We start from the raw sequence: 24241 nt of genomic DNA, 5'->3' as shown, positions 1-24241 counted from the left end.
CGAAACCCAGAGGGACGGCAGCTACTTATGACTTATTATTTTTCCCAAAGTTACCCTGACATAAAGATGAAATTGAGGCAGTTGGATAGGGGGCCCCTTACCCCACAGCCAGAGGTTCTAGCAGTGGCATTCAAGGTTTATAAAGGAAGGGAAGGAAAAAAACAAAAATTAAAATACCAAATGCTGGCCAAAACCTTTCAGCCAGCTAGACCTGCCCAACTGTCCACTGCTAGGGGAACCCAAGCTCCCAGAAGACCTTCAAGCTCATGCCTTAAGTGCAGGCAAGAGGGCCACTGGGCACGAGCCTGCCCCAACCCCCGGCAGCCCCCAAGTCCTTGTCCAAAATGCCACCAACCGGGACATTGGGCAATGGATTGCCCTGGTGCTCAGAGAAGTGCCAGGTCATCCTTGGCCCCTCCCTCCGGTGACTTGCTGGGATTGGCAATGGATGAATGAAGGGGCCCAGGACTTCTGCACCCGACAACCATCACGACTCAGGAGCCCCGGGTGACCCTTACGGTGGCAGGCAGGCAGATCCCTTTCCTTAAAGACACTGGAGCCACCTTCTCAGTGCTGCGGGAATTTTGGGGACCCACTTCCCCTGCCAAATCCTCTATTGTTGGGGTAGAGGGAAAACCATATAATCCCCTACAAACCCCTCCAATAAGCTGCCATATAGGACAAATTGGCTTTACTCATTCCTTTTGAATAATTCCTTCATGTCCCATTCCCCTTCTGGGAAGGGACATCCTAACCAAATTGGGTGCCTCTATTTCCTTCTCACCCACCATGCGCCTTAACCAAGACTCCTCTGCTATTCCTCTCCTTATGACTCTACAGGAATATGCAGCTCAAACAGAGTCCTCATATCCCCTTCCTCCCTCCCTGGTTGACCCCAAGGTCTGGGACACTCATATACCCTCTGTAGCTAAATGCTCACCTGTACTCATTCATCTAAAGGACCCAATATCCTACCCAGCCCAGGCCCAATATCCCCTTCCCCAAAGGAGCCTCATAGGACTTCAACCAATCATCCAGGATTTAAGGCAGAAAGGCTTCCTGTGCCCTGCCAACTCGCCTTATAACACTCCCATCCTGGCTGTTAAGAAACCTAATGGATCTTACCATCTAGTGCAAGACCTCCGCATCATTAACTCAGCAGTGGTCCCCATCTTTCCCATTATATCCAATCCTTACACCCTACTTTCTTCTATCACTTCTTCCACCACATACTTTTCAGTGCTAGATTTAAAGGATGCATTTTTTACTCTCCCATGTCACCCTGATTCACAGGATCTCTTTGCTTTTACTTGGACTGACCCTTTCACTTGAGTTTCTTCTCAGCTGACCTGGACAGTTCTCCCACAGGGTTTCCAAGACAGTCCTCATCTCTTTGGCCAAACATTATCTCAGGATCTTGCTTCTCTCACATTCATTTCCTCCTTTCTCTTACAGTATGTTGATGATCTTCTTCTATGTAGCCCCTCTCTTGAGGACTCCCAAAGGGACACAATTAACTTTTAAACTTTCTGACTGACAGGGGTTATAGAGTTTCTCCAGTAAAAGTGCAACTTTCCCAGTCTCAGGTTGTTTACTTAGGTGTCAGCCTCTCACCTGGATTTAAAGCCATCACTGTAGAGAGAAAAGCATTAATACAGGACATGCCCACTCCATCCACCAAAGAAGAAATCCTTTCCTTTTTGGGATTAGCAGGATATTTATGATCCTGGATCCCCAATTTTTCCATCCTAGCAGCTCCCCTATATGAGGCTTCAAAGGGTACTCCCACTGAACCTCTCCTCAACACAGTGAAAGCCCCTTTCCAGATGTTAAGGAAAGCCCTTCTTCAAGCCCCAACCCTACATCTCCCTGACTTAACCAAACTATTCTACCTGTTTGTCTCTGAGAAAAGTGGGTTCACCCTGGGGGTCTTAGGACACATGATTGGTCCCACTTTTGGACCAATAGCATACCTGTCAAAGAGGTTAGACCCCACTATAAGGGGCTGGGCACCATGTCTTAGAGTATTAGCAGCAGCATTTGTCTTAATTCAGGAATCAAAAAAACTCTCAGGGCTCCCACCAAAGTGCTCTCACCTCATCATCTGTCTAAGCTTCTTACTTATAAAGGTCTGCAAATGCTACCACCCTGTCGGGTGTTAACCTTACAAACCGCTCTTATTGAGGACTCTTCCATTTCCTTCAAAACATGCTCTCCTTTAAATCCAGCCACCCTCTTACCCCTACCTTCCAATATACATGCTTCTGCAACCCACAGCTGCCTTGAGACCCTGGAAGAGTTACTTCCCTACCCCTCTAACGTCCAGGAAGGAGCTCTACGCGACCCTACTTTCATATGGTTCACTGATGGAAGCTCATTTCTCCATAAAGGAATCCATGGAGCTGGATATGCCATTGTCTCTCTTAAAAAGGTAATAGAGTCAGGACCACTACCCAACAACACTACCAATCAACAGGCGGAACTAATTGCCCTTACCCGCGCATTCCTCCTCGCAAAGGGACAATCCCTCACAGTCTACACCGACTCCAAATATGCTTTTCACATTATCCTCTCTCATGCTGCTATCTGGAAAGAGAGAGGCCTTCTTACTACAAGAGGAAACTCCATCACCAACTCTAGTTACATTCTAAAACTCCTTGAGGCTGTTCACCTCCCAGCAACTATAGGCCTTGTACATTGCAGAGTCCATCGAACACATCAATCATTCATCTCTTCAGGTAATAACAAGGCAGATGAGGAGGCTAAAAGGGCTGCCCTCTCATCCAGGCCAGCCCCTATTATGGCTCTCCATGATCCTTTGCCTTCACCACTCCCCAACAGGGAAATACTTTCCTGTCTCCATCGTCTGTTTCACCCCAACCTTTCTTCACTCTTACAATTTACTAAAACTCATCTGCAACTGTCCTCCTCTGATATCTCATTTCTAAAGGAACTCTCTTCCTCATGTGAAGTCTGCCTGCGAACAAATCCTACAGCTGTCAGGCCCCCCATTTTTTCTGACTCACCAAGCCCATGGCACCATTCCAGGGGTAGACTGGCAGCTTGACTTCACTCACATGCCCACAGTAAAAAAGTCTACTTATTGGTTGATAGACACCTTCTCAGGATGGATTGAAGCCATCCCCACCTCCAAGAAAAGGGTAATAACTGTCTCTACATTCATCCCTCATGAAATCATCCCTCGCTTTGGCGTACCTACTTCCTTCCAGTCAGATAATGGACCTGAATTCATTCCCAAGTCACCCAACAACTTGCCAAGGCTCTCAGGGTCCCTTGGCATTTCCACATTCCTTTTCACCCAAAGTCATCAGGCAAAGTAGAAAGAGCAAACCGAACTCTTAAAAATGTTTTAACCAAGTTCTCTTTAGAACTTCACCTCGACTGGGTTAAACTCCTGCCCCTTGCTCTTCTGCATCTTCACTCACTCCCAAAGAAAGCAACTAATATTTCCCCTTTTGAGTTAATGTACGGTCATCCCATCCTGCCACCTGGAATAGTGCCCCTTCCTTCCCTTCTTCCTTCTCAAATATACATTCCTCTCCTAAATCACATTCGAGCATTTCTATGGGGTTATGCTGACTCCACCCTACCAAAACCTCTATCTGGCCTCCTTACCCAACCTCTTCAAATAGGAGACCAAGTTCTTATTTCTCCTCCTCAGGAAGCTACAATCCCTCTATCTCCCAAGTGGCAGGGACCCCATACAGTGATCCTAACCACGCCAACAGCTGTCAATGTACAAAATCTACCAGGATGGCTGCACATTTCTCGGGTTAAACTCTATTCTCAGTCCACTAACCCTTCTCCAGCTCCTAATCCACAGGCTTCTTCCAACCGATACTCAGCCACTCCTGTGGGACCCCTTCGTCTCAGACTGAAGATCATGAAGCCCTCCACCCTTCCTCCCATTCCAGAAATTGGGAGTCAGGCGATACCAAACAACCATGCCCAGTCATAGGACCGGAGTCCTGCTTATAATTTTCCTAACCACTGAATTTTCTTTCCAATAGAATGCCGCCGAAGAGGGGAGCCCCCTGTCTTTTACTTCCATGTCAATTAATCAACTTGTATTGCAGAAATATCAGGATCTCACAAAAAATTGGAGCCTGGCTGCAGATGTGCCTCCAGGATTGGAGCCTGGCTGCAGATGTGCCTCCAGAGAAACTATCAAGTCTCCAGTTCTTCCTGCCACAATGATACCAGCTCTACATCCACACCCAGCAGGAAGTAATTACAGAAGACTGACCTTCATCCATGTACCCAAAAGAAAAAAGAATTTTTTTTTTTTTTACAAAAAAGGAAATGGGGGAATGTAAGGTATAAAGCCACCTTTCTTTCCCACTACAGGAACCACCTGTCAATCTGCGTTACGCCCGCCTCTCCCTTTACAGGAACCCGGCCTCCTATGCCCGCCTCTCCCATTACAGGAATTTTTGGCTTACGTTGCTGTAATCTTCCTGCCTCCCACTTACGTTCTAATATGTCATTGGTCTATCAGTCAGTCTGTAATAATTCTCCTCCACAATTGGTTCCGTTCCAGCCCGCGAAATTCCGATAACTGAGGAGAAACCCTGCACCATCTTCTTCTTTTCCTTTCCCCTTTTCCCTGAGAGGGTGCGATTTGTCCACATAAAATAAAGTTCCTCATGTGGGACCTGTGTCTGTGGAGCGTTTTTCTGGGAGTTATCGATGAACCAAAACTGCCCCTAACATCTGGCCTAATAACAAGAGCTTCCATCTTTTTCTTTTTCATTTTTTTCGGTACAAGGATTGAACCCAGAGACTCTTAGCTGATGAGCCACATCCTCAACCCTCTTTTATTGCAGAGCTGGGAATTGAACCCAATACCTTGTCCTTGGGAGGTAAGCAAGCACTCTTCCAACTGAGCTATATCCCCAGCCCCTAACCCTTTTTATTCTTTTTTTGAGACAGGGTCTCACTATGTTGCTAAGGATAGCCTCAAACTTGTGATCCTCCTGCCTGAACTTCCTAACTCGCTGTGATTATGGGCAGGAGCCACCATGAGGAGCATGTTTCCATCCCTTTATCATTACTTTGTGTTTGGAGCCTTTGAGATCCTCTGAAAAGAGATTTTTGAGGATTCTCACCAAACCCATGGTCATTTCAGCTAGTCCTCACCAGCCCCGTTCATGGTCCCAGAAACCCATGGTGGTTATAAAGTTCTGGTTTTGTTTTGTTTTCTTCTGTGGTGCTGAGGATTGAACCCAGGCCCTTGCACATGTTAGACCAGTTCTTTACCACTGGGCTACATTCCCCAACACTTTTTAGTTTTTATTTTGAGATAGGGTCTCACTGAGTTGCTGAGGCTGGCCTTGAATGTACGATACTCCAGCTTCAGCCTCCTGAATAGATGTGATTGCAAGCATGTGCCATGGTTGTGAAGTTTTGAACAGTGGGGTGCTTTCATCTCTGACTGCTCATCACCGTAAAGTTAGCATGCTGTGTCCCTTGCCCCTGTGATGGTTCTCAAATGGCCATGGAGACAGATGTGTCCTAACCATGACTGCCTTTACAGATGTGCTTCACCAAGGGCTCCAGGATGAGGGACTATCATCTTTTCTTGCCACAGGTTATAAGTTCAGTGGAGCATCTGTGTCCAGGGTAGGAGGGGGAAAGTATCTTTAAAGGTCCTTTCCTTTAGACTTCTCTGTCCTTTCTCAATCTGCCAACTATAATGAAAAAATTTCAGCATCCTGCTAACCCTGTGCCCTTTTTAACTGTTTAGGTGTGATTTTAAAAGGGTTGAAAGTATGGCTGTCATTAAATACAAAACGAACATGGGGGCTGGGGAGATAGCTCAGTCAGTAGAGTGCTTGCCTTGTAAGCACAAGACCCTGGGTTCGATCCCAGCACCGAAAAAAAATAAAAACAAAGAAACTAACATGGGTGAGAGGTTTTCTCAAGTTCTTCCTTGATAAGGAAACCAGTAATATGTTCAGATGAATTCAAAGGAGAATATGAAGAACAGATATATAGGCATAAATATAGATATTAGAAGAAATTTATCATAATAATTATCTCATTTATGTAACATTATTTTATAGTGTACATAAATTTTACATATACAATCATAGTAATTTAAGAATATTAATCTTCTAATCATATCAGGGGTATCAATATGGGCCCAAGGTATTGCTATGGACAATAAACAAATCCAAAATTATGAGCTTTCTCCAAGTAGAGTTTAAAGTGCTGAGTGGTTTTCAGTGTATTCTCAGTATATTTATACCACTTTTTCCAAAATATTTTTACCACTCCAATATGTAATATATGAAATCATGGATCCCAGGTGAGTGTATGCATATTTGTAAATATCGCTAAATTCAATCTTACACTTCACCCTTCTTGGTGGAACAGTCTAGAATTCACTCCCCTACCTGATCCTCAGCTGATTCCCAATATATATATGTGGGCAAGATCCAAGTGGCTCAGGATATGATCAATTTCTCCTTCCCCATCCCCTGGCTGCCTTCAATCCTGCTGCTGGGCTCTGCTGGGAGTTCTCTTATGCTGCTCCTGGAGTCAGTGAGTTGCATCGGGGGAAGGTCTGGAGAACAGGCATTCACTGGAAGTCCCTGGTGAAGCAGCATGAGGGTTTCCTGCAATAAAGGGAAATTTCCTCCAGTGGCAAGGAGAAGCTACCATGTAGGCAAAGAAAGCTGATATTTGGCAGTCCAGCTTTGTCTGCATCTGACCAAATGGTCTCTTCACAAATCTAAGGTCCTACTTCTTCCCCATCAGGGTCCCCATCTTTGCAGAGGAACTGCTGAGGTTCAGCATGTCCCCCTTGCAACCATTTTCTGTAGGATCTGAAGAAGACCTTGTGTGTCCTGCGATGATGAAGACAAGGGATTCGTTGAATTTTGCCATATGGTGACCTTCACATGAGAATTAACAATCATGTTCACTTGTTTCTCCGTAACACTTCCACGGCACATGGGAACAGCCATCTAACTCCACAATCTTATGTGATGTTCACTGTTGCCACAGAGATCACGCTGAACAGCAGCAAGGACCCTGAGTCCTCGTCCTCCATCCACCGCTCCTCCTGCCATCAGTGCTAACAGGGTCCTCCTGCTGCTGCGAAATGGCATGGGCTACTAGCATTCCTTCTGTCCCTTACACGGGACAGACACGTGCAAAACCCAGCCAGAACGCCACATTGAGGAACTGTGGTCCCTCTTGCTATCAGCCAGTGCTGGGCAGCAAACAGAATCTTTCTCTGAATGTTGGAACTAATGTGCTGCTGAGCAGCTGTGAGCAGGATTCAGGAAGCATCTGTCTTCTTTTGCTAGGACAGCCCTATCAACGTCCCACAAACCGGGAGGTTTCAACACAGAAGCAGCATTGCAACAGGCTGGGCGTCTGAGATCCAGGTTGGTTCCTTGTGAGGGTGCTAGGCAAGAACTGCTTTCCTTTCTCTTAGCTTCTGGCACCTCTTGGCCATATCTCCAATCCGCACATGGTATTCTCCCTGTAGGTCTGGCTGTTCAAATGTCCCCTTTTTATAAGAATTCCTATCATATGGAATTAAAACCCACCCTAATAACCTCATTTTCAACTAATTACATCTGTAATGACTCTATTTCCATTAGGTCACATTCTGAGGAACTGGGGTTGAGGACTTCCACACATGGATTTTGGGGGACAAAATGCAATTATACCATCAAGGGGTGGTGAGCCCTCACAAAGGAGTGACAACAGGAAGTTGTCAGCACCCGTGCTGGATGCTCTCCATCCCCTGCTCCAGCTACCCTCTGCAACACTCTCCACCTTGCTCTGTGCTGGAAGGCTGACTTCTGAAAACTGCATCCTGGAGCATCCTGACCTCCCATGAGCTTCTGTCAGACTTGAGTAATGAGAGACATGGGCCGGAGCCTGGGGGGTGGTGGGAAGAGTCAGGCTGTACTACCCCATGCTGCTCTTCCCATCCTCTCGCAGCTAATTTTCAAATTCCTGTCTTTCCATGCTTCTTTCCTATTGAATATTTGACAGATAAAACTGAATAATATTGAAAGTATAGGTGAATGTGTATGGATTGCATCAGAAGCACATTCAGGAATATGAGCTGATGTTCATGAGCGCCTTTCCTGCAGCTCAGGTGATTCATTGGGAGAGCTTCCCAAATGTGCCTTCAAAGAAATGATGTTTGAGGTGATGGATATGCCAGTTATCCTGATAGGCTCATTACCCATCGTATAAATGTAGCGGAATGTCATTCAGTGCCCCATAAATATGGAAAAGTATGATGTGTGAATTAAAATAAATCTATAAGAAAGTGTGCTAACAAGTCCGAACATAATTGTTTTTATTTTTCATGATATTTTTGGGAGATCTCCAAAATGTTCTTTAAATCCCAAACACACTTGCTTTACTGTTTTGCATTAGTGCATTCTGTCCTTCCCAAGGTAAAGGGCTCTGGGCTGGTCAACCCGCAGCTTGGAGAGGAAGAAATCTCTTCCCCAGGTCCTTCCTCCACCTCCTGGAATGAGGCGTGTGGGGGCAGCTCCCGCCACACTCAGCTCTTTCCCAGGAGCCGCCACCGGGGGTTGGAGCCGCGCCGCTGCCCAGGCGCTCCCCGCGATCTGTGCGGACGGGAGGAAGGGGACCTGGCAGCGGGATCGGACCTCCTTCCTCCACTTGGGAACCGTGAGTCGGGTCGCTGGGATGCAGAAACTCGCCCCTTCAAGGCGCAGCGGGAGCCGGCGGGGTGGGGACCGCCTGGGGCAGGCGGCGCGAGGCTGGGCGGGATGGGGGCGGGGCGGAGCGCGGGGCAGCTCCTCCCACTGCGCTCCCGGAACTGCGAGCGCTGGGTACACGCGAGTGTGCGGTTCCCGAGCTGCCGCTGCCTCCACCTCCTACCCAGCGAACTGGGCCCGGTGCTGCTGGTGGCCGGGCGATGTCTGGCGGCTGCCCCCAGCGCAGCCGGGTCGCCGGGGATGTGGCTCAAGCCGAGGAGGTGCTGGTGAAGACCCCTGAAGCTCTGGGTGGCCCAGAGGAGCAGCGGCTACCTCTTGCCAGAGCAGCTCCAGGTAAGGCAGGGGATCGGTCACCTCACCGGTAAGGGGGTGGTGGGGGTGGGTCGGGCCTGGGGTCTCGCTGACCGTCGCGCCCGCCGCTCCCAGCCCGGGTGTGGGACCCGGAAACCCGGGAGGCTCCTGTGCAGCCTGCGGGGCTGAGAGGGGCTCTGGGCGTTGCAGACGCTGCCTGGGCACCCGCCGGTCTGCGTTTCCCGGGCTGCCGCAGCCGCCACCTCCTCTCCAGCGAGCTGGGCCACGTGCGGCCTTGGCCCCGGCGGCGTGGCGGGCACGGCGAGGGGGGCGGTGACCTCAGCGGTAAGGGGCTCGCGGGGGTGGCCGGCCGCAGCTCCCAGCCCGGGGCTGAGTGGCACGTGTCGATTTCTTGGGAGGCACGGGGTCAGGATGGTCTTGCCTCGGGTTTGTTGTCCTTTCTTCTGCATTTCTCTGGCTTGTCACTGGTGTCTACTCCCCCCGCCCAAGGTACAGCCGGCCTTTGCTGGAGTGTTGGAAATAGTCGTCATGTTATCCTTCTGCCCTGCAGCTCTGCTGTGCTTCTTAGTTCCTTAAGTTTTTCTTGATCCTCTCCTTTATTTTTCTAAAGAAAAGCATGTCGTCTTTGAACAGAGTTTTATTTCTCTTCTCTATCTGTATACCTTCTGTCTCCTCTTTTCGTCTTAGCATATTAGCTGGATCTTTCAGTGTGATGTTGAATAGGAGTGATAGGAGAAGTTGTCTTTTCCTTGTTCCTGGTTATCAGGAAAGTGTTGAGTTTCTCTGTAAGTATGATGTTCATTGTAGGGTTTGGGGGGGAGAAGGTAAATGATATTATCAAGTTAGACAAGTTGATTCCTCAAGTTTGCAGTTTTTTTCCTTTAATCATGAATGGGTGTTCCATTTTTGTCAAATGCTTTGTGTATCAATTGGAATAATTTTGTGATCCCCCCTACTTCTATATTGATGAATTTTCGAATGCTGGACCATTGTTGCATACTTGGAGCAAGTCCCACTTGGTCATGAGGTATAATTTCTTTTATATGTTGGTGAATCCTGTTTGCTGGTGGAATTTTTTGTGGTGTGAACAGTTGAAGTCAGGGAGTTGGGCATACTAGGCAAGCAGTGTGCCACTGAGCTACATCCCTAGCCCCACCCCTTTCCTTTTCCTTTGTGTGACTGTGACTTGGGTTTCTTGTGGGCCTTGGTTTTCTTTTCTTCCTTTTTTTTTTTTTTTCTTAAATCCATTCTGAAATTCCCTGAGTGATTTTGGTTGGTGTATTTAGGCCATTCACATGTAAAGTGATTGTTGGCATTGTTAGATGAATCTCTACCAGGTTGGTAACTGTTTTCTATTCCTTGTTCTGTTCTTTTTCTTTATAACCTCTTTTCCTGACTTCTTTGGCAGTTGAGTGCTTGGTGATGCCATTTATCTGTTAGCTTGCCAACAATAGGTTGAAAAGAATTTGTAGTATATATTTCTGGTTTGGAACATAATTTCCAGATTAATCTGTGTCTACCCTCAAATATTTTGCTGTTTCACATGAAATGTAGACTTTTTTTTTTTTCATGTACTGGGGATTGAACCCAGGGATGCTTAAGCACTGTGCCATATCCCCAGTCCATTTGTAGGTTTATTTTGAGACAAAGTCTCAGAGTTGCTGAGGCTGGCCTTAAATTTGTGATCCTCCTGCCTCAGCCTCTTGAGCCACTGGGATTGTAGGTGTGCACCACCATGCTTGGCCGAGATGCAGATACACTAGTATTCCCAGATCCTGTCTCATCTTTTCCAACATTGTCATCCATTTAACTTATTTACTTATTTACTCAATAAATTTTTTGTTAACCCTTCAAACATTTCTTTTAGATTTCTTAGGAATAGGAAAAATAAGAAATTTGAATCTACCCTCATTTATTTCCTGAGACACACTTCTTCTCTTTACGTAGCTCAGGGCTACTGACCTATGTGTTTTCTTTCTCTCTGACGAATTTGATGGTGAGGTCTGCTGGAAATGGATTTGCTGTTCTTTTTCAAGCAAGTCGTTCTTTTTCAATTTTGAAGGATAATTTCACTGGACACAGCCTTGCATGGTGGTCCTTGGTGGTAATCCTACCAATTTGGTAGAAGGAGGCAGCAGAATCACATCTTTGAGGTCAGCCTCAGCAATCTGTTGAATCCCTGTCTCTCAAGATATAATAAAACAACTGGGGATGTGGTTCAGTGGTAGAGCACCCCTAGGTTCAATGCCAAGTATCCCCTCCAAAAAAAAATCCTCACTTCATTTAGATTTATTGGTTTGTGATTCATTTATTTCAGCACCTTATTTCAACTCCCTTGATCACATGCTTGGAGAAGTCTGCTATAATTATCGTGTTCTTCCTAGGTTGTCTGCTTCACACTCCCTCTTCGTTAAACTCTTCTTTAAAATTTTTCTTTGTGTTTTCTGCAATTTGAATATGATATACCTCAGTGTAGATTTGTCAATATTTTTCCTTTGTTTTTTTTATAATTTTCTGCGTGGTGTTCTCTGTACTTATTGGATCTGTGATCTGGGGTATCGCGTTCCCTCTGCCCGCAGAGAGAGACACGACAAATATCTGAAGCTTTGGAAGTTTATTGTGCACAGTCTTCCTTTCTTTCCCTCTTTTCTATCCCCTTCTCTCTTTTCTTTCTCTCGCTCTCTTTCCCTCTGCTTAACTCTCGCCTGCTCCGGTCACTCCGCTTCTCCCGCTCGGCTCACACCTGCTTCGGCCGCTCTGCTTCTCCCACTCGGCTCTCGCCCTCGCTCGCACTCTTCTTCCTCGCTTCTACTCCTATTCTCAGCTTCTTCCTACTCTCAGCTTCTTTTTTACTCCCCCACCCACCAAGCTTATATACACTTCAACCAATCAGGGGAGAGCACACGAGGTAAACGCGCGGACAGCTGCAGGCATAGAATAGGTACACGAGGGGGGCATGCTCTAATCACATCGTTAACTAGCCAATCATTGGAATTCGCTGGTTGTTTACTGTATAGCTGGCCGCTTTTGGCTCAGCGCCAGGCGCCATCTTGACCGTACCCAAGGCTGGGGGTCCCGGAAACCCCGACACTGGGGTGTGTAATTAATTTGGGAAAATTCTTCGTCATTATTGCATCACATAATTGCTTTCCTCCTCTCCTTTTTTCCAGTTTGGGGTCCTTCTATCTTTGGGAATTATCCCCAGCAGCCAGATATTGTGTACTTCCTGTGTCTCTGTGTCTCTCTTGACTTTTCAGTGGGTTTGGGGATTTCTGTTGATCTGTGTTCAAGTTCACTGATTGTTTTCTTGACTGTCCCATCTACTGATGAGCCATGAAGGGCAATCTTCATTTTTATTTATTTCTATTTATTTTTTCATGACTTAGAGTTCCATCTGTCTGCTTTCATGACCTAGTCTTCCATACTTCCCTTCACCTATAAATCACACTTATTTTAAAAGTTCTCTCAAAGTACCAAGATCTGTCATATCTGTGTGTCATTCCGATGCATGCTTTTTTTTTTCTCATGTGTATTTTCTTGCCTACTAGCATCTTTATATATATATATACATATATATATATATGTATATATATATATAAATATATATAAAGAACTTATTATGGTATATAAACACCTTATTATTTATACATGTACATAAATAATAACAAGTGAGGAAATCATCTTCCGTGTGTGTTTTGCTCCTCTGCTGGGACTTGGCTCTTTGCAGTTTACTGTAGCTGAAGGTACCAGAGGCCTCACATTCCTCCATGTCCCTGGTTGGGTCTCCCCTCTGTCTCTGGGTTAAGAACCTCCCAGTCTCCCTGCTCTTTGAGCTGTCATCTGCTCTCATTTATCTTGGAGCTTTTACTGTTGGCAAGGGGGAGGGTCCTAGAATCATCATTCAATCTCAGTCATCAGTGGACGTGTGACCCTGGCCTGTGACCTTCTCAAGTGTTTTCTTTTATTTTTTTATTATAAACAAATGGCATACATGTTGTTTCTCTATATCTACAGGGCGTAAAGGCATACCATTTGTGTAATCATAAATTTACATAGGGTAATGTTGTTTGATTCATTCTGTTATTTTTTTTCCCTTCCCCCCCACCCCTCCCACCCCTCTTCCCTCTATACAGTCCTTCATTCCTTCATTCTTGCCCCACTCCCTAACCCTAACTCTAACCCTAACACTAACCCCTCCCACCCCACATTATGTGTCATCATCCACTTATTAGCGATATCATTTGTCCTTTGGTTTTTTGAGATTGGCTTATGTCACTTAGCATGATATTCTCCAGTTTCATCCATTTGCCTGCAAATGCCATAATTTTATCATTCTTTATGGCTGAGTAATATTCCATTGTATATATATATACCACATTTTCTTTATCCATTCAACAATTGAAGAACATCTAGGTTGGTTCCACAATCATTACTAATTTCTTTAGCCCATTTGTTGATTGGATTACTTGCATTCTTGGTGTAGAGTGTTTGAGTTCTTTATAGATTCTGGAAATTAGTGCTATATCTGAAGTATGATTGGCAAAGATTATCTCCCATTGTGTAGGCTCTTTTTTAGTGATTTGGGTTTCCTCTCGTCTTCTCTTTGTTAGTGTGGCTAAAGGTTTATCAATTTTGTTTATTTTTTCGAAGAATCAACTATTTATTTTGTCAATTTTTTGTATTGTTTCTTTTGTTTCAATTTCGTTGATTTCAGCTCTGAGTTTAACTATTTCCTGTCTTCTACTACTTTTGGTGTTGGTCTGTTCTTCTTTTTCTAGGACTTTGTGCTGTAGTGTTAGGTCGTTTATTTGTTGAGTTTTACTTCTTTTATTAAATGCACTCCATGAAATAAATTTTCCTCTAAGTACTGCTTTCATAGTGTCCCAGAGATTTTGATATGTTTCTTTGTTCTCATTTACCTCTAAGAATTTTTTAATTTGGGAAAGTTTCTGATATTATTTCATTGAATAGATTGTTCATTCCTTTGGTTTGTTTCTCTAAGCCTTCCTCAATCCCAATAATTCTTCATAATATCTTCTGTTATCCATTCATCATATAATAGCATATTGTTTAATCTTCAGATGTTGGAGTAGTTTCTGTTTTTTACTCTTTCATTTATTTCTAACTTCAATCCATTATGATCTGATAGAATACAAGGTAGTGTCTCTATCTTCTTGTATTTGCTGACATTAGCTTTGTGGTATAATATATGGTCTATTTTAGAGAAGGATCCATTTGCTGCTGAGAAGAAAGTGTGTTCACTCTTGGTTGGATGGTATATTCTATAAATGTCTGTTACGTCTAAATTATTGATTGGGTTATTGAGATCTATGGTTTCTTTGTTCAATTTTTGTTTGGAAGATCTGTCCAGTGGTGAGAGAGGCGTGTTAAAATCACCTAGTATTATTGTGTTATGGTCTATTTGGTTTCTAAAATTGAGAAGGATTTGTTTGACATCATGGATGAGCCACTGTTTGGGGCATAGATGTTTATGATTGTTATATCTTGCTGATTTATGCTTCCCTTAAGCAGTATGAAATGTCCTTCTTTATCCCTTCTGACTAACTTTGGCTTGAAGTCCACATTATCTGAAATGAGGATGGATACTCCAGCTTTTTTGCTGAGTCCATGTGCATGGTATGTTTTTCCCCATCCTTTCACCTTTAGTCTATGGGTATCTCTTTCTATGAGGTGAGTCTCTTGCAGGCAACATATTGTTGGATCTTTCTTTTTAATCCAATCCACCATTCTATGTCTTTTGATTGATGAATTCAGGCCATTAACATTCAGGGTTATTATTGAGATATGATTTGTCTTCCCGGTCATTTGGTTCATTCTTTAAATTTTATTTATTTATTTATTTATTTATTTTTTGACACATCTTGGTTCCTCCTTTATTTGACAGTTCCTTTAGGATAATTCCTCCCTTTCCTGATTTGCTTCTTTGTTTTTTATCTCTTCCTCATGGAATATTTTGCTAAGAATGTTCTGTAATGCCGGCTTTCTTTTTGTAAATTCTTTTAGCTTTTGTTTATCATGGAATGATTTTATTTCATCGTCAAATTTGAAGGTAAGTTTTGCTGGGTATAAGATTCTTGGTTGGCATCCATTTTCTTTCAGAGCTTGAAAAATGTTCCAGGCCCTTCTAGCTTTTAGGGTCTGGATTGAAAAATCTGCGGATATCCGTATTGGTTTCCTCCTGAATGTAATTTGGTTCTTTTCTCTCACAGCCTTTAAAATTCTGTCTTTATTTTGTATGTTTGATATTTTCATTATAATGTGCCTTGGTGTGGGTCTGTTGTAATTTTGTGTATTTGGAGTCCTATAAGCCTCTTGAACTTGATTTTCCATTTCATTCTTCAGATTTGGGAAATTTTCTGATATTATTTCATTGAATAGATTGTTCATTCCTTTGGTTTGTTTCTCTAAGCCTTCCTCAATCCCAATAATTCTCAAATTTGGCCTTTTCATGATATCCCATAGTTCTTTGGAGATTCTGTTCATGATTTCTTACCATCTTCTCTGTTTGTTCAACTTTGTTTTCAAGGTTAAATATTTTGTCTTCAATATCTGAAGTTCTGTCTTCCAGGTGTTCTATCCTATTGGTGTGCTTTCTATGGAGTTCTTAATTTGGTTTATTGTTTCCTTCATTTCTAGGATTTCTGTTTGGTTTTTTTTCAATATCTCTAACTCTTTATTGAAATGATCTTTTGCTTCCTGAATTTGCTCTGTTAACTGTCGATTGGTGCGATCATTCAATGCCTGCATTTGCTCTTTCATCTCATCATTCAATGCCTGCATTTGCTCTTTCATCTCATCCTTTGCTTCTCTGATCATTTTAATTATGTACATTCTTAACTCCCTTTCTGTCATTTCTTCTGCCATGCTGTCATTTGATTTGATTGCTGTAACATCTAGATTTATTTGGGGCATTTTCTTCTCTTGTTTTCTCTTATTGTTCAGGAATCAGTGGGTCTTTAAGATATTGCCGATTTCCTCTATCGACTTATAATGTCCCTGAAGATTGCTAGTATATTCCCTCTTATCCTTCAGTAGCCTGAAATCTTGGAGGAAGTTGATAATGCAGAGCTCCACAAAGAAGCTGCCTCTCTAGGGTTGGTGACCCTCAGGTGGCGTATATTCCCTGATAGTGGGCAGAGGTGCCTCCACTTGTTGACCAATGGTCATCCAAAGGGGAACTAGGCTGCGGGCTGAGGCAAGGCCTGTTTGTGCCTGTGTCTCTGGTTTTACTGTCCTTGTGGGAAAACCTCCCCCGGCAGGGAAGACTCACCCAGTGGGGAGGTCTCGCTCCTCAGTTCCCCTCCTAGAGGTTCCCCTCAATCTACAACCACCGCCTGGGCTGGGCTGCCTTTCTCTGCAACATTCCCAGGGGCCTGGACCTACCTCCTGGTCCTGGGAGCCTCACCCTTCGCAGACGAGTCTCCTTAGGCTGCCTCTCCTCAGAGAATCTGACCGCAGTCCTGGAAACTTCGCTCTGCCCCTAGGCGTGTCTCTGTGCGGCTCTTCCAGCACGAAGCCGCCTAGGTCCTGGGACCCTGCTCTGCACCTAATCACCTGGCTATGCAGCCCCTCCTCTGAGCAGCCACCTGGAGCCCCGTACAATAGCTCTGAGACCCAGAGACCCGCCACACACTTCCTCCTCCGGACAGCCGCCCGGTTTCCGACGCAGTCACTAGGAGTCCAAGCAACTCACTTTGCGTCTCCTCATCCCGCCAACCGCCCGTAGCCCTAGGCAGTCACTCCGAGTCCAAGTGACCCGCCCTGTTCCTCCTCCTCCTCGGGGTAGCCCCCGGGTGTTCAGGAATAGTCGTTTGGAGACCAAGTGACCCACCACGCTCCTCCTCCAGGCAGGCCACTGGTGTTCAGGAGCGTCGCTTTGAGTCCAAACAACTCACCACTCACCCCCTTCTCTGGCAACCACCTGTGGCTCTGATGCAGTCACTCCTAGACCAAGCAACCCGCCATGTTCCTCCTCTTCCTCCGGGCAGCCCCCTGGTGTTCAGAAGCAGTCGCTCTGAGTCCATACAGCTCGCCATGCTGCTCCTCCTCTGGCAACTGCCTGTAGCTCTGATGCAGTCACTCCTAGACCAAGCAACCCGCCGCGCTTCTCCTCTTCCTCCGGGCAACCCCCCGGTATTCAGAAGCGGTCGCTCTGAGTCCAAACAGCTCGCCACGCAGCTCCTCCTCAGGCAGCTGCCCGGAGCCCCAGTGGTTGCTCCGAGTCCAAGCGCTGTGCTGAGCCGCCTCCTCTACGATGATCCCAGTTGTCCGTTTACCACTCCAGTGGGGGGAGGGGCGTCTCGCTGAGCAACTCTACTTCACAAAGTTCCCTGCATTCTGGGGCTACTGCCCCATCCAGGCCGCCTCCCCAACAGGAGAGACTCACCCGGCGGCTTTCAGTTGGTCCCAAGTCTCTCACTATCTCCTCTTTTGCATCCTGCGTCCTGGAGCAACATGAAATGCAGCCGCCCTCTCGTCCACCATCTTGAAAACCCTGTGCTTTCTTTTTCTAAAGTGAAAGTCTTGCTTTGTTGCCCAGGCTGGCCCTAAAACCCTGGGATGGACATCCACCTGCCTCAGGCTTGAAGGTAGCTGGGAGGTGCACATACGCTGTGCCTGACTGTAATGTATTACCTTAGCATTTCATAGAATCTGCTTGTAGTGTCTTCTAAGCATAAAAGAGTCATGTGACACAGACTCGATGCTCAGCCCCCTTCTGTGAATGAGAAATGAATAACCCTCTTGCACACTCCTTTTTCCTCTACCTTGACGTGTGAGTGCTGTTTTTGAACATAGATTTTGTGTGATTCCGAAACTGTTGTATGAGTGTTGAAATATTCTTGAAGATGTATGCTGTTGGATTGCAAAATGATGGTCCTTGAAAGTATGCAGTAGCCAGCAACCTGGGAGATGACACGCAGTCTTTAAGAAAACCCTTGGCCCATGAGTTGGCTTTCACTAGCAGCTGTCAGGCAGTTGTGTACTCTTCCCCTGCACAGGCTTTGAGACTTTTGCATTTTAACTTAAAAGAAACAAATAGAACTTTGGATTGTTATTTACTGATGCTTGACTTTTGGCTCCCACTTTATGGGGGATGTGAATTTGCATCTTTTCTTTTTCAGTTCAACTTGTAATCCCTTGGGTTGATATCCAGAAATTGGAAAGGACATCCAACGTCTTTGTGGCGGACACTATCCGGATGACCACCCAGAATAAGGAGCGTGACTCCTCCATGTTTCTGATCCTGGATGCTGTCTTGAAGATCATGGAGCAGCTGGTAGATGTGATGCTGCAGAGGCTGCTGGATAACGAGGTCTGGAGTCAGATGTGCAAGAGCCAAGCCAGATCACCAAGAGGTAGAGCTTCAGTCCCATGGTGTCCCTCAGCTACTTGACCTTTTCATGTGCTTTGCTTAGCACTGTTTGGTTCTGAGGTCTTCGCTCTGTCCCTGGGCATTGGTTCGAGGGCCTGTGTGCATAGCAACCCACATGAATGCTCAAGTTTCTTTCATAAAATGGCATGGTATTTGTACAGAAACCTTTTTTTGGTTTTCTGGTGGTGCTGGGGTTGAACCAGGTCCTTATGCATGCTAGACCAGGGCTCTACCACCGAGCTACACCAAGTCCTCATCTTTTCATCTTAAATCACATGGTAGGAAATGTTTTGAGGGCAGCCGAACTGATTTCGATAACTTTGTCATCAATAGAGTAAGTCAGTATTTTCTATAATTTGGCCCACGGCGACACCAGTCACAGCCCTGCCAGTAGGCTTACCAGGATGCACTGTGAATCCCTCCTGCTCTAATCCTCTAGGTGGAGCTGTAGGAAGCTGCTCTCTTCTGCCTGCTTGTTGTAATGAGGTAGTAGGGAACTGCTGTTGGTGACAGTATTGATACCGGAGTCCTTGCTTTCAGTGGCCTGGGGCAGTGGTCTGGCTGCCACTGAAGAGCTGCTGCTCACAGCTGGTGGGATCGTGGGAGTCACTGAAGAAGTGGACTCCAAGAACTGTGGGGGATGGAAACATCAGCAGAGCCCAGAAACTGTCAGCCACCCCCACCTGCCAGGGTGCTCTGTGCTCATTCTAGAACATATGTCCAGGAGCTGAGGCTTTTTGTCACCCTGGTGGATGCGAAGGAGCACCAGGGATAAAGAGGGAGTAAGGTGGGTGTTTACCTCCTTTGTCTTGCTGTTGGCCCACCTCCTGGTGAGTCTTTTCCTGAGGACAAAATCAAAGTCCACGCAGGGATTGATGGCATAGAACACATTGTCATCAGCAGGGATCCTCAGCACTGGAGGGGGGGGCAGAGGTTGGAAGGTGAATGACACTCAAGGAGGACACAACAGAACACCCCCCATGACTGACAGCCTCTGTCAGTTCAGGCTTAGCTCTAGACCTGAGGGCCTTCAATCTAGATAATGTTCCACTGAAGGCATCCTCAGGGACTTTCCCTGAGGAAGGAGTATGCACGGGATCTAAACCAATCTACCAGCTTCCAACAGAAAGCACCCTGGACCCCAGGACCTTTGTGTTCAGGTAGGACCTACTACGGAGACCATGCTGGAGTTTGCATCACGATTTGCCATCAGTGGCTCCTGTGTTGGAGCTGCAGTGTTCACACATGGGCTTCAGGAAATCTTTGACCTTGGATGCTTTGATCTTGCAGTGGAATAATCCAGTCATATATGAAGACAATAATGGGAGGTGGTATAAATTGGAGGTGTGTTGCGCATGGACGGAGGAAGTCCACAGGAAGCTTGTGCCTTCAGGAACCATTTTTTTTTTATTTTTTTTTTACTTTTTCAATCAACCGATTCTTCATTTCCTCCTCATCATTCTCCTTTGCATTTAAGTTTTTTGAAAACAAACTCAATTTAAACTTATGGGAGCACAGTGTCTCAGGCAATTAGACAAATATATTTAAAACATCTGATGAGAAAAACGTGGAGCCCAATAATGCACAACAGTGTTCATAAGAGAGAAATCATGCAGTGGGAAGAATGACACAATTATTCTATCAGCACCTCTTGCTCTTGTAAACATTACTTAACACAAATCAAGAGGACTCCTCTGACAAACAACCAGAATAGCTTCTTGCTAGCATACCCTTACCCCCAAATAGTTAATTTTACAATGCAAAAGAAAGGAAACACTTGAGAAATTTTCAATTGTGATGACTTAGAACAAGTCTTCATGAGATTACTAACTACTTTGGGGCAACTGATATCAGGAAGGTGAAAGGAAAATAAAATTGTACAGATCCGGTTTGGTAATGTACAGAAGTGATAAATACAAAGTTCATACCATCAATAGAGGATCCTTCAGAGAGGAGAACAATTCATATATTCAATCTGTTTCTTGTTATATTCTTGTTCTCTTTGTGTTTCTCGATGTTGTGTTGTTGTTGTTCTTCTTCTTCTACTTAATTATGTTCTTGTTCTTCATCTTCTACTTCTGGTTGTGGTCTTCTTCATGTTCTTCTTCTTCATTTTTCCCTCTTCAACTCCTTTTCCTTTATGTTCACCTACTCCTCTTCTTCTTGCTCCTCGTCCTTCCTTTATCGCTCTCCAGTGCCCATTTGCCAAGCTGTGAAGTGTTTTATTGCTTCACACGTGTCTGCCAGACAAGACCTCTGTCCCAAAACACCTAAATGGTGTCCATTCACAGCAATGGAAAGATTGGAAGCCAGGTGCCTAAAGCAAGATTTCTTCATTCAAGAACTTTTCTCAAGTACTTGTCACTGTCCTGAAAGGCTGCCTAAATTGACAGCCAGGCGTTGCTTATCTCCTCTGCCCCTCATGGATATGAAGTTTACAACGCCTGATCAGGTCCAGGGGAGGACACTGGATAGGGAGGCCCAGGAGTCCCAGGGTGAACTGATTTACACTCCCATCATTGCACTTTGTTTCTACAAATGACCCACCACGCTCTGGTTGCTTCTCAGGCCACAGACCTCTTTCTTTGACTGGTGCATTGTCCTGAGCCCACAGGAAGTCACTTCTCCCCACCATCGGGTGGACCCACTTACTCTTATGCTCCAACACAATCTGAAGCAGCTCAAAGTCCTCTGGATCCTCCTCATTGAGCAAGTGTTCTTGTAAGGCCCTACGTATGACCGCGGGTGCCCTATCCTGGCAGGTCACCTGATCAGGGTTAGAGCAACTCATCAGAGAATGAGTTTTGGAGTAGCCACCCAGAGCACAATGGTCAAAGTCATTCAAGAGACAGCTTAGCTCTTAATACAAGGGCACCATGTGTTATCATGGTCCCTGGGGTCTTGGAGAGTTCATGTGGGATCTTCCTATGTGCTTCTAGCCCCATCCTGGTACAACAGTCAGGTTGTCCCTGCTATGTCCTTCTGATAAAAGGGTGGAAATACCTAATAGCCTCTATAGAGTCACACTTGGTGCAACAATATGGGAGCAATGGTCCAGTTTGCTCCTGTGTCCCATCTCTGCTCTGAGAATCACGATCCCTTTGTGGGTGGTCCAGGCAGGAACCCTACACCACTTAGTCCTGACAGACAGGATATAAAATACACTCAGCAACTAGAGTATGCTTGTGACTCTTTTATGACAGCCAGGAGACTGTTGGACTCCATGGCCTCATTGCTCGATGTGGTGTAATGCGGTACGGACCCCACTGAGGCAATGTTTGAACAGGGCTCCTCTGTCACTGGACACATGGAGAGTTAAGGCTTAACCCCACACCCAGAAAAATTCTGCAAAGGGAGCTGCTAGCTCCCTATTTAGGTCTGTGCAAAGTATGACACTCATGTTTTCTTGAAAAACCCCAGTTGTCTGTGACCTGCAGTAACCTAACCTCATCATGCTAAGGAGGATCCCTTCCACTCCACATATGCCTTCCAGCACACAGGAGTTATGACTGCTGCATCCTCTGCACAAACCTCCAAGGGTCCAACTCACTCTAGACACCAGGCTTCAGAGAGCAGCCTGCACCCTATGCGTTCCTCTGACCTCATCTGAGCACAGCACTTACCCCTGCACTTCCAGGCTGCACACCCCACACCCTGCAGGCCCACTCACACCTGGAGCTGGGGCACGCTGCTGCTCTCCTCCTCTCAGGTCAGCTTCTTAACACTGACCTCTGTCTTCTTCATCCTCTTCAAGCTTATTTGACCTTCCAGAAGCTCTAATTCACGAAGGCAGGCCTAGTGCAAGCTATGTTCTCTGCCTTCCCCAGCGAGGGCACCCAGGGATCCCCTGCTGAATGGCTCACCACGATGCTCTTATACTCCATTCGCCTTTGATTTTCTAGATGGACATGAATGGAGCAGCTGTCTCCCACTCACTGGTTGTACAGAGGTACCGTGGAGTTCGGAGCAGAGACCCCAGAGGAACTGGACTTGACCTTTGCCTCTGGGGATGGTGCTGCTCCTTTACTGGCCACCAGAGCAGCTCCTTGATGAGGCTCTAGCCCTGGGGTGGGCATTGGAAGTGAGCCTGTAGCTAGAGGAGAAAAGATTCCAACACGACAGCCTGGCCCCGTGAGCTTTGAAAAAACAGAAAATCCACACTGTCTGCAATGAAGATCTCAGACCCTCAACCCACACTGAACCTCTTCCCAGACAGGGGCATGGCCTGAGTGGATGAACGATTCTCCTTGTTCCCAGCCATACAGATTCCACCCTCTGGGACCAAACTCTGACCTCTCTAGACCCTTATGTACACACCCAGGGCCTCCTGGCACTCAGGCTCTGCCTCGCTGGACTTGCCATCCTCCAGCTGGGCCAGCAGGTGGTGTGCTTGGCGCTCCAGATTCAAGCCACCCATGTACAGTTGCAGGTAAGGCAGCAGCAGCTGGAGAATCATGAGACCTGGAGGCTGATGGAAAGCCTCGCTGTACTGCTCCATCCAGGCACCCGGGTTGCTGGGCACGGCACTGTGAGCAGGCAGGTGTGCAGTCAGCAGAAGCCTGGATGCTCTTACCCCACAGCCCCCACCACCAAAACTGGCTTTGGCAGCCTCTGCCTTTCCTGTCTATGCACAGGCTGGTCCACCACAGCCAAGACACGGTGGCTGTACACAGTGACAGGACAACTCTCTGGACCAAAGACTTACACCCAAAGACGTTTAGCACCATGGCGTGACCAGCTCTCCCATTCTCGGGGGAGGCCACACCCTCTTCATGGTTTGCTACATGCTCTCCAACCTGACAGGCACCACCCAGAAGGGTCTGTGCTCAGGTCCATTACTAGCAGGCCTCCAGGGACACCTCATTCCCTGGCTTGGACTGCTTTGCGTCCTCATTCTCTGAGAGCTCTCACTGAGTTCCCCTGAGAATCAAGTGATCTGTCCTTTTCAAAGAGTGAAGACTACATCTTTGTGGCCCTGGGAGAGGACAGGCAGGGAAAGTCACACTGGGATGAGGTATGGTGGGATCAATTGTCCCAGGAGATTCCTCTGAGGCTAGAGTTTCCTCTCAGTTCGTTGGGTGACCATGAGTCCACCTAGAGCTCTCTGCCTTCCTCCTCCTACAGTTGATGCCCCACACCTTTGACTGCATGCACCCAACACAATTGCAGGAAGCAGGGTTTGCTCAGCCTTCCCAAGTCCAATAACCCAGCAGCTTCCTACTCTGGAAACAGCAGCCCTCACTTTTGGCCACATTCCACCTCATGTTGACGATGGTCTCTTGGTCTACTATGTTCATTGGTGTACGACAAGATGCAGTCCTGTCTCAAGGAGGAACGGACGGTGACACATGCAGAAAGTCTCCTTCTGATACCATCAAAAGAGACAAGAGAGCAGATTTTTACCACATTTTCAACTGAATGGTCATCATGCCTTTCAACATGTCTTCCCACAGTGGGTGCTTTCTCTATGTTCATGCAAGCGGGAGCCCAAACATCTGCTTCCCACATATCTCACTGGGCATGGGAGCTGCCAGCCCCCAACTCCTGTCTGGCTGTAACTAGGAAGGGAAGTTCTGCAGCACTATGGAATCTGGAACATCCTTTCTGATGCAAAAGCACTTTCCCCAAGGCCTAAAGAAAGTCAGACCCCTAGCACAGAGCTTCTCCATGCAGGAAGGGAACAAGCAACCAGAAAGAAACCCCAGGCCTCACTGAGCCCACCTGGAATTGAGCTGAGTACACACCCTCAAACAGCAGAGCCCAATGTGTGTAGGCTGCCCCACACGCCTCTGTG

The 24241-nt window shown here is 46.3% G+C and overlaps 1 protein-coding gene across 1 annotated transcript in view; it reads left to right on the top strand.

Moving 5' to 3' along the window:
- Positions 1-8113: 8113 nt before the first annotated feature.
- Positions 8114-24241, top strand: part of LOC124963542 (uncharacterized) — a 50690-nt gene continuing 34562 nt past the window's right edge. The window contains exons 1-4 of the mRNA XM_047523284.1: positions 8114-8143; positions 8451-8691; positions 8733-9074; positions 18197-18430. Of these exons, the coding sequence (XP_047379240.1) occupies positions 8114-8143; positions 8451-8691; positions 8733-9074; positions 18197-18430 (847 nt within the window). The remainder of the gene's footprint in view (positions 8144-8450; positions 8692-8732; positions 9075-18196; positions 18431-24241) is intronic.

This window comes from Sciurus carolinensis, chromosome 13 (genome assembly GCF_902686445.1).
Source record: "Sciurus carolinensis chromosome 13, mSciCar1.2, whole genome shotgun sequence".
Taxonomy (NCBI): domain Eukaryota; kingdom Metazoa; phylum Chordata; class Mammalia; order Rodentia; family Sciuridae; genus Sciurus; species Sciurus carolinensis.
This window is presented reverse-complemented; position numbering and strand designations above follow the sequence as displayed.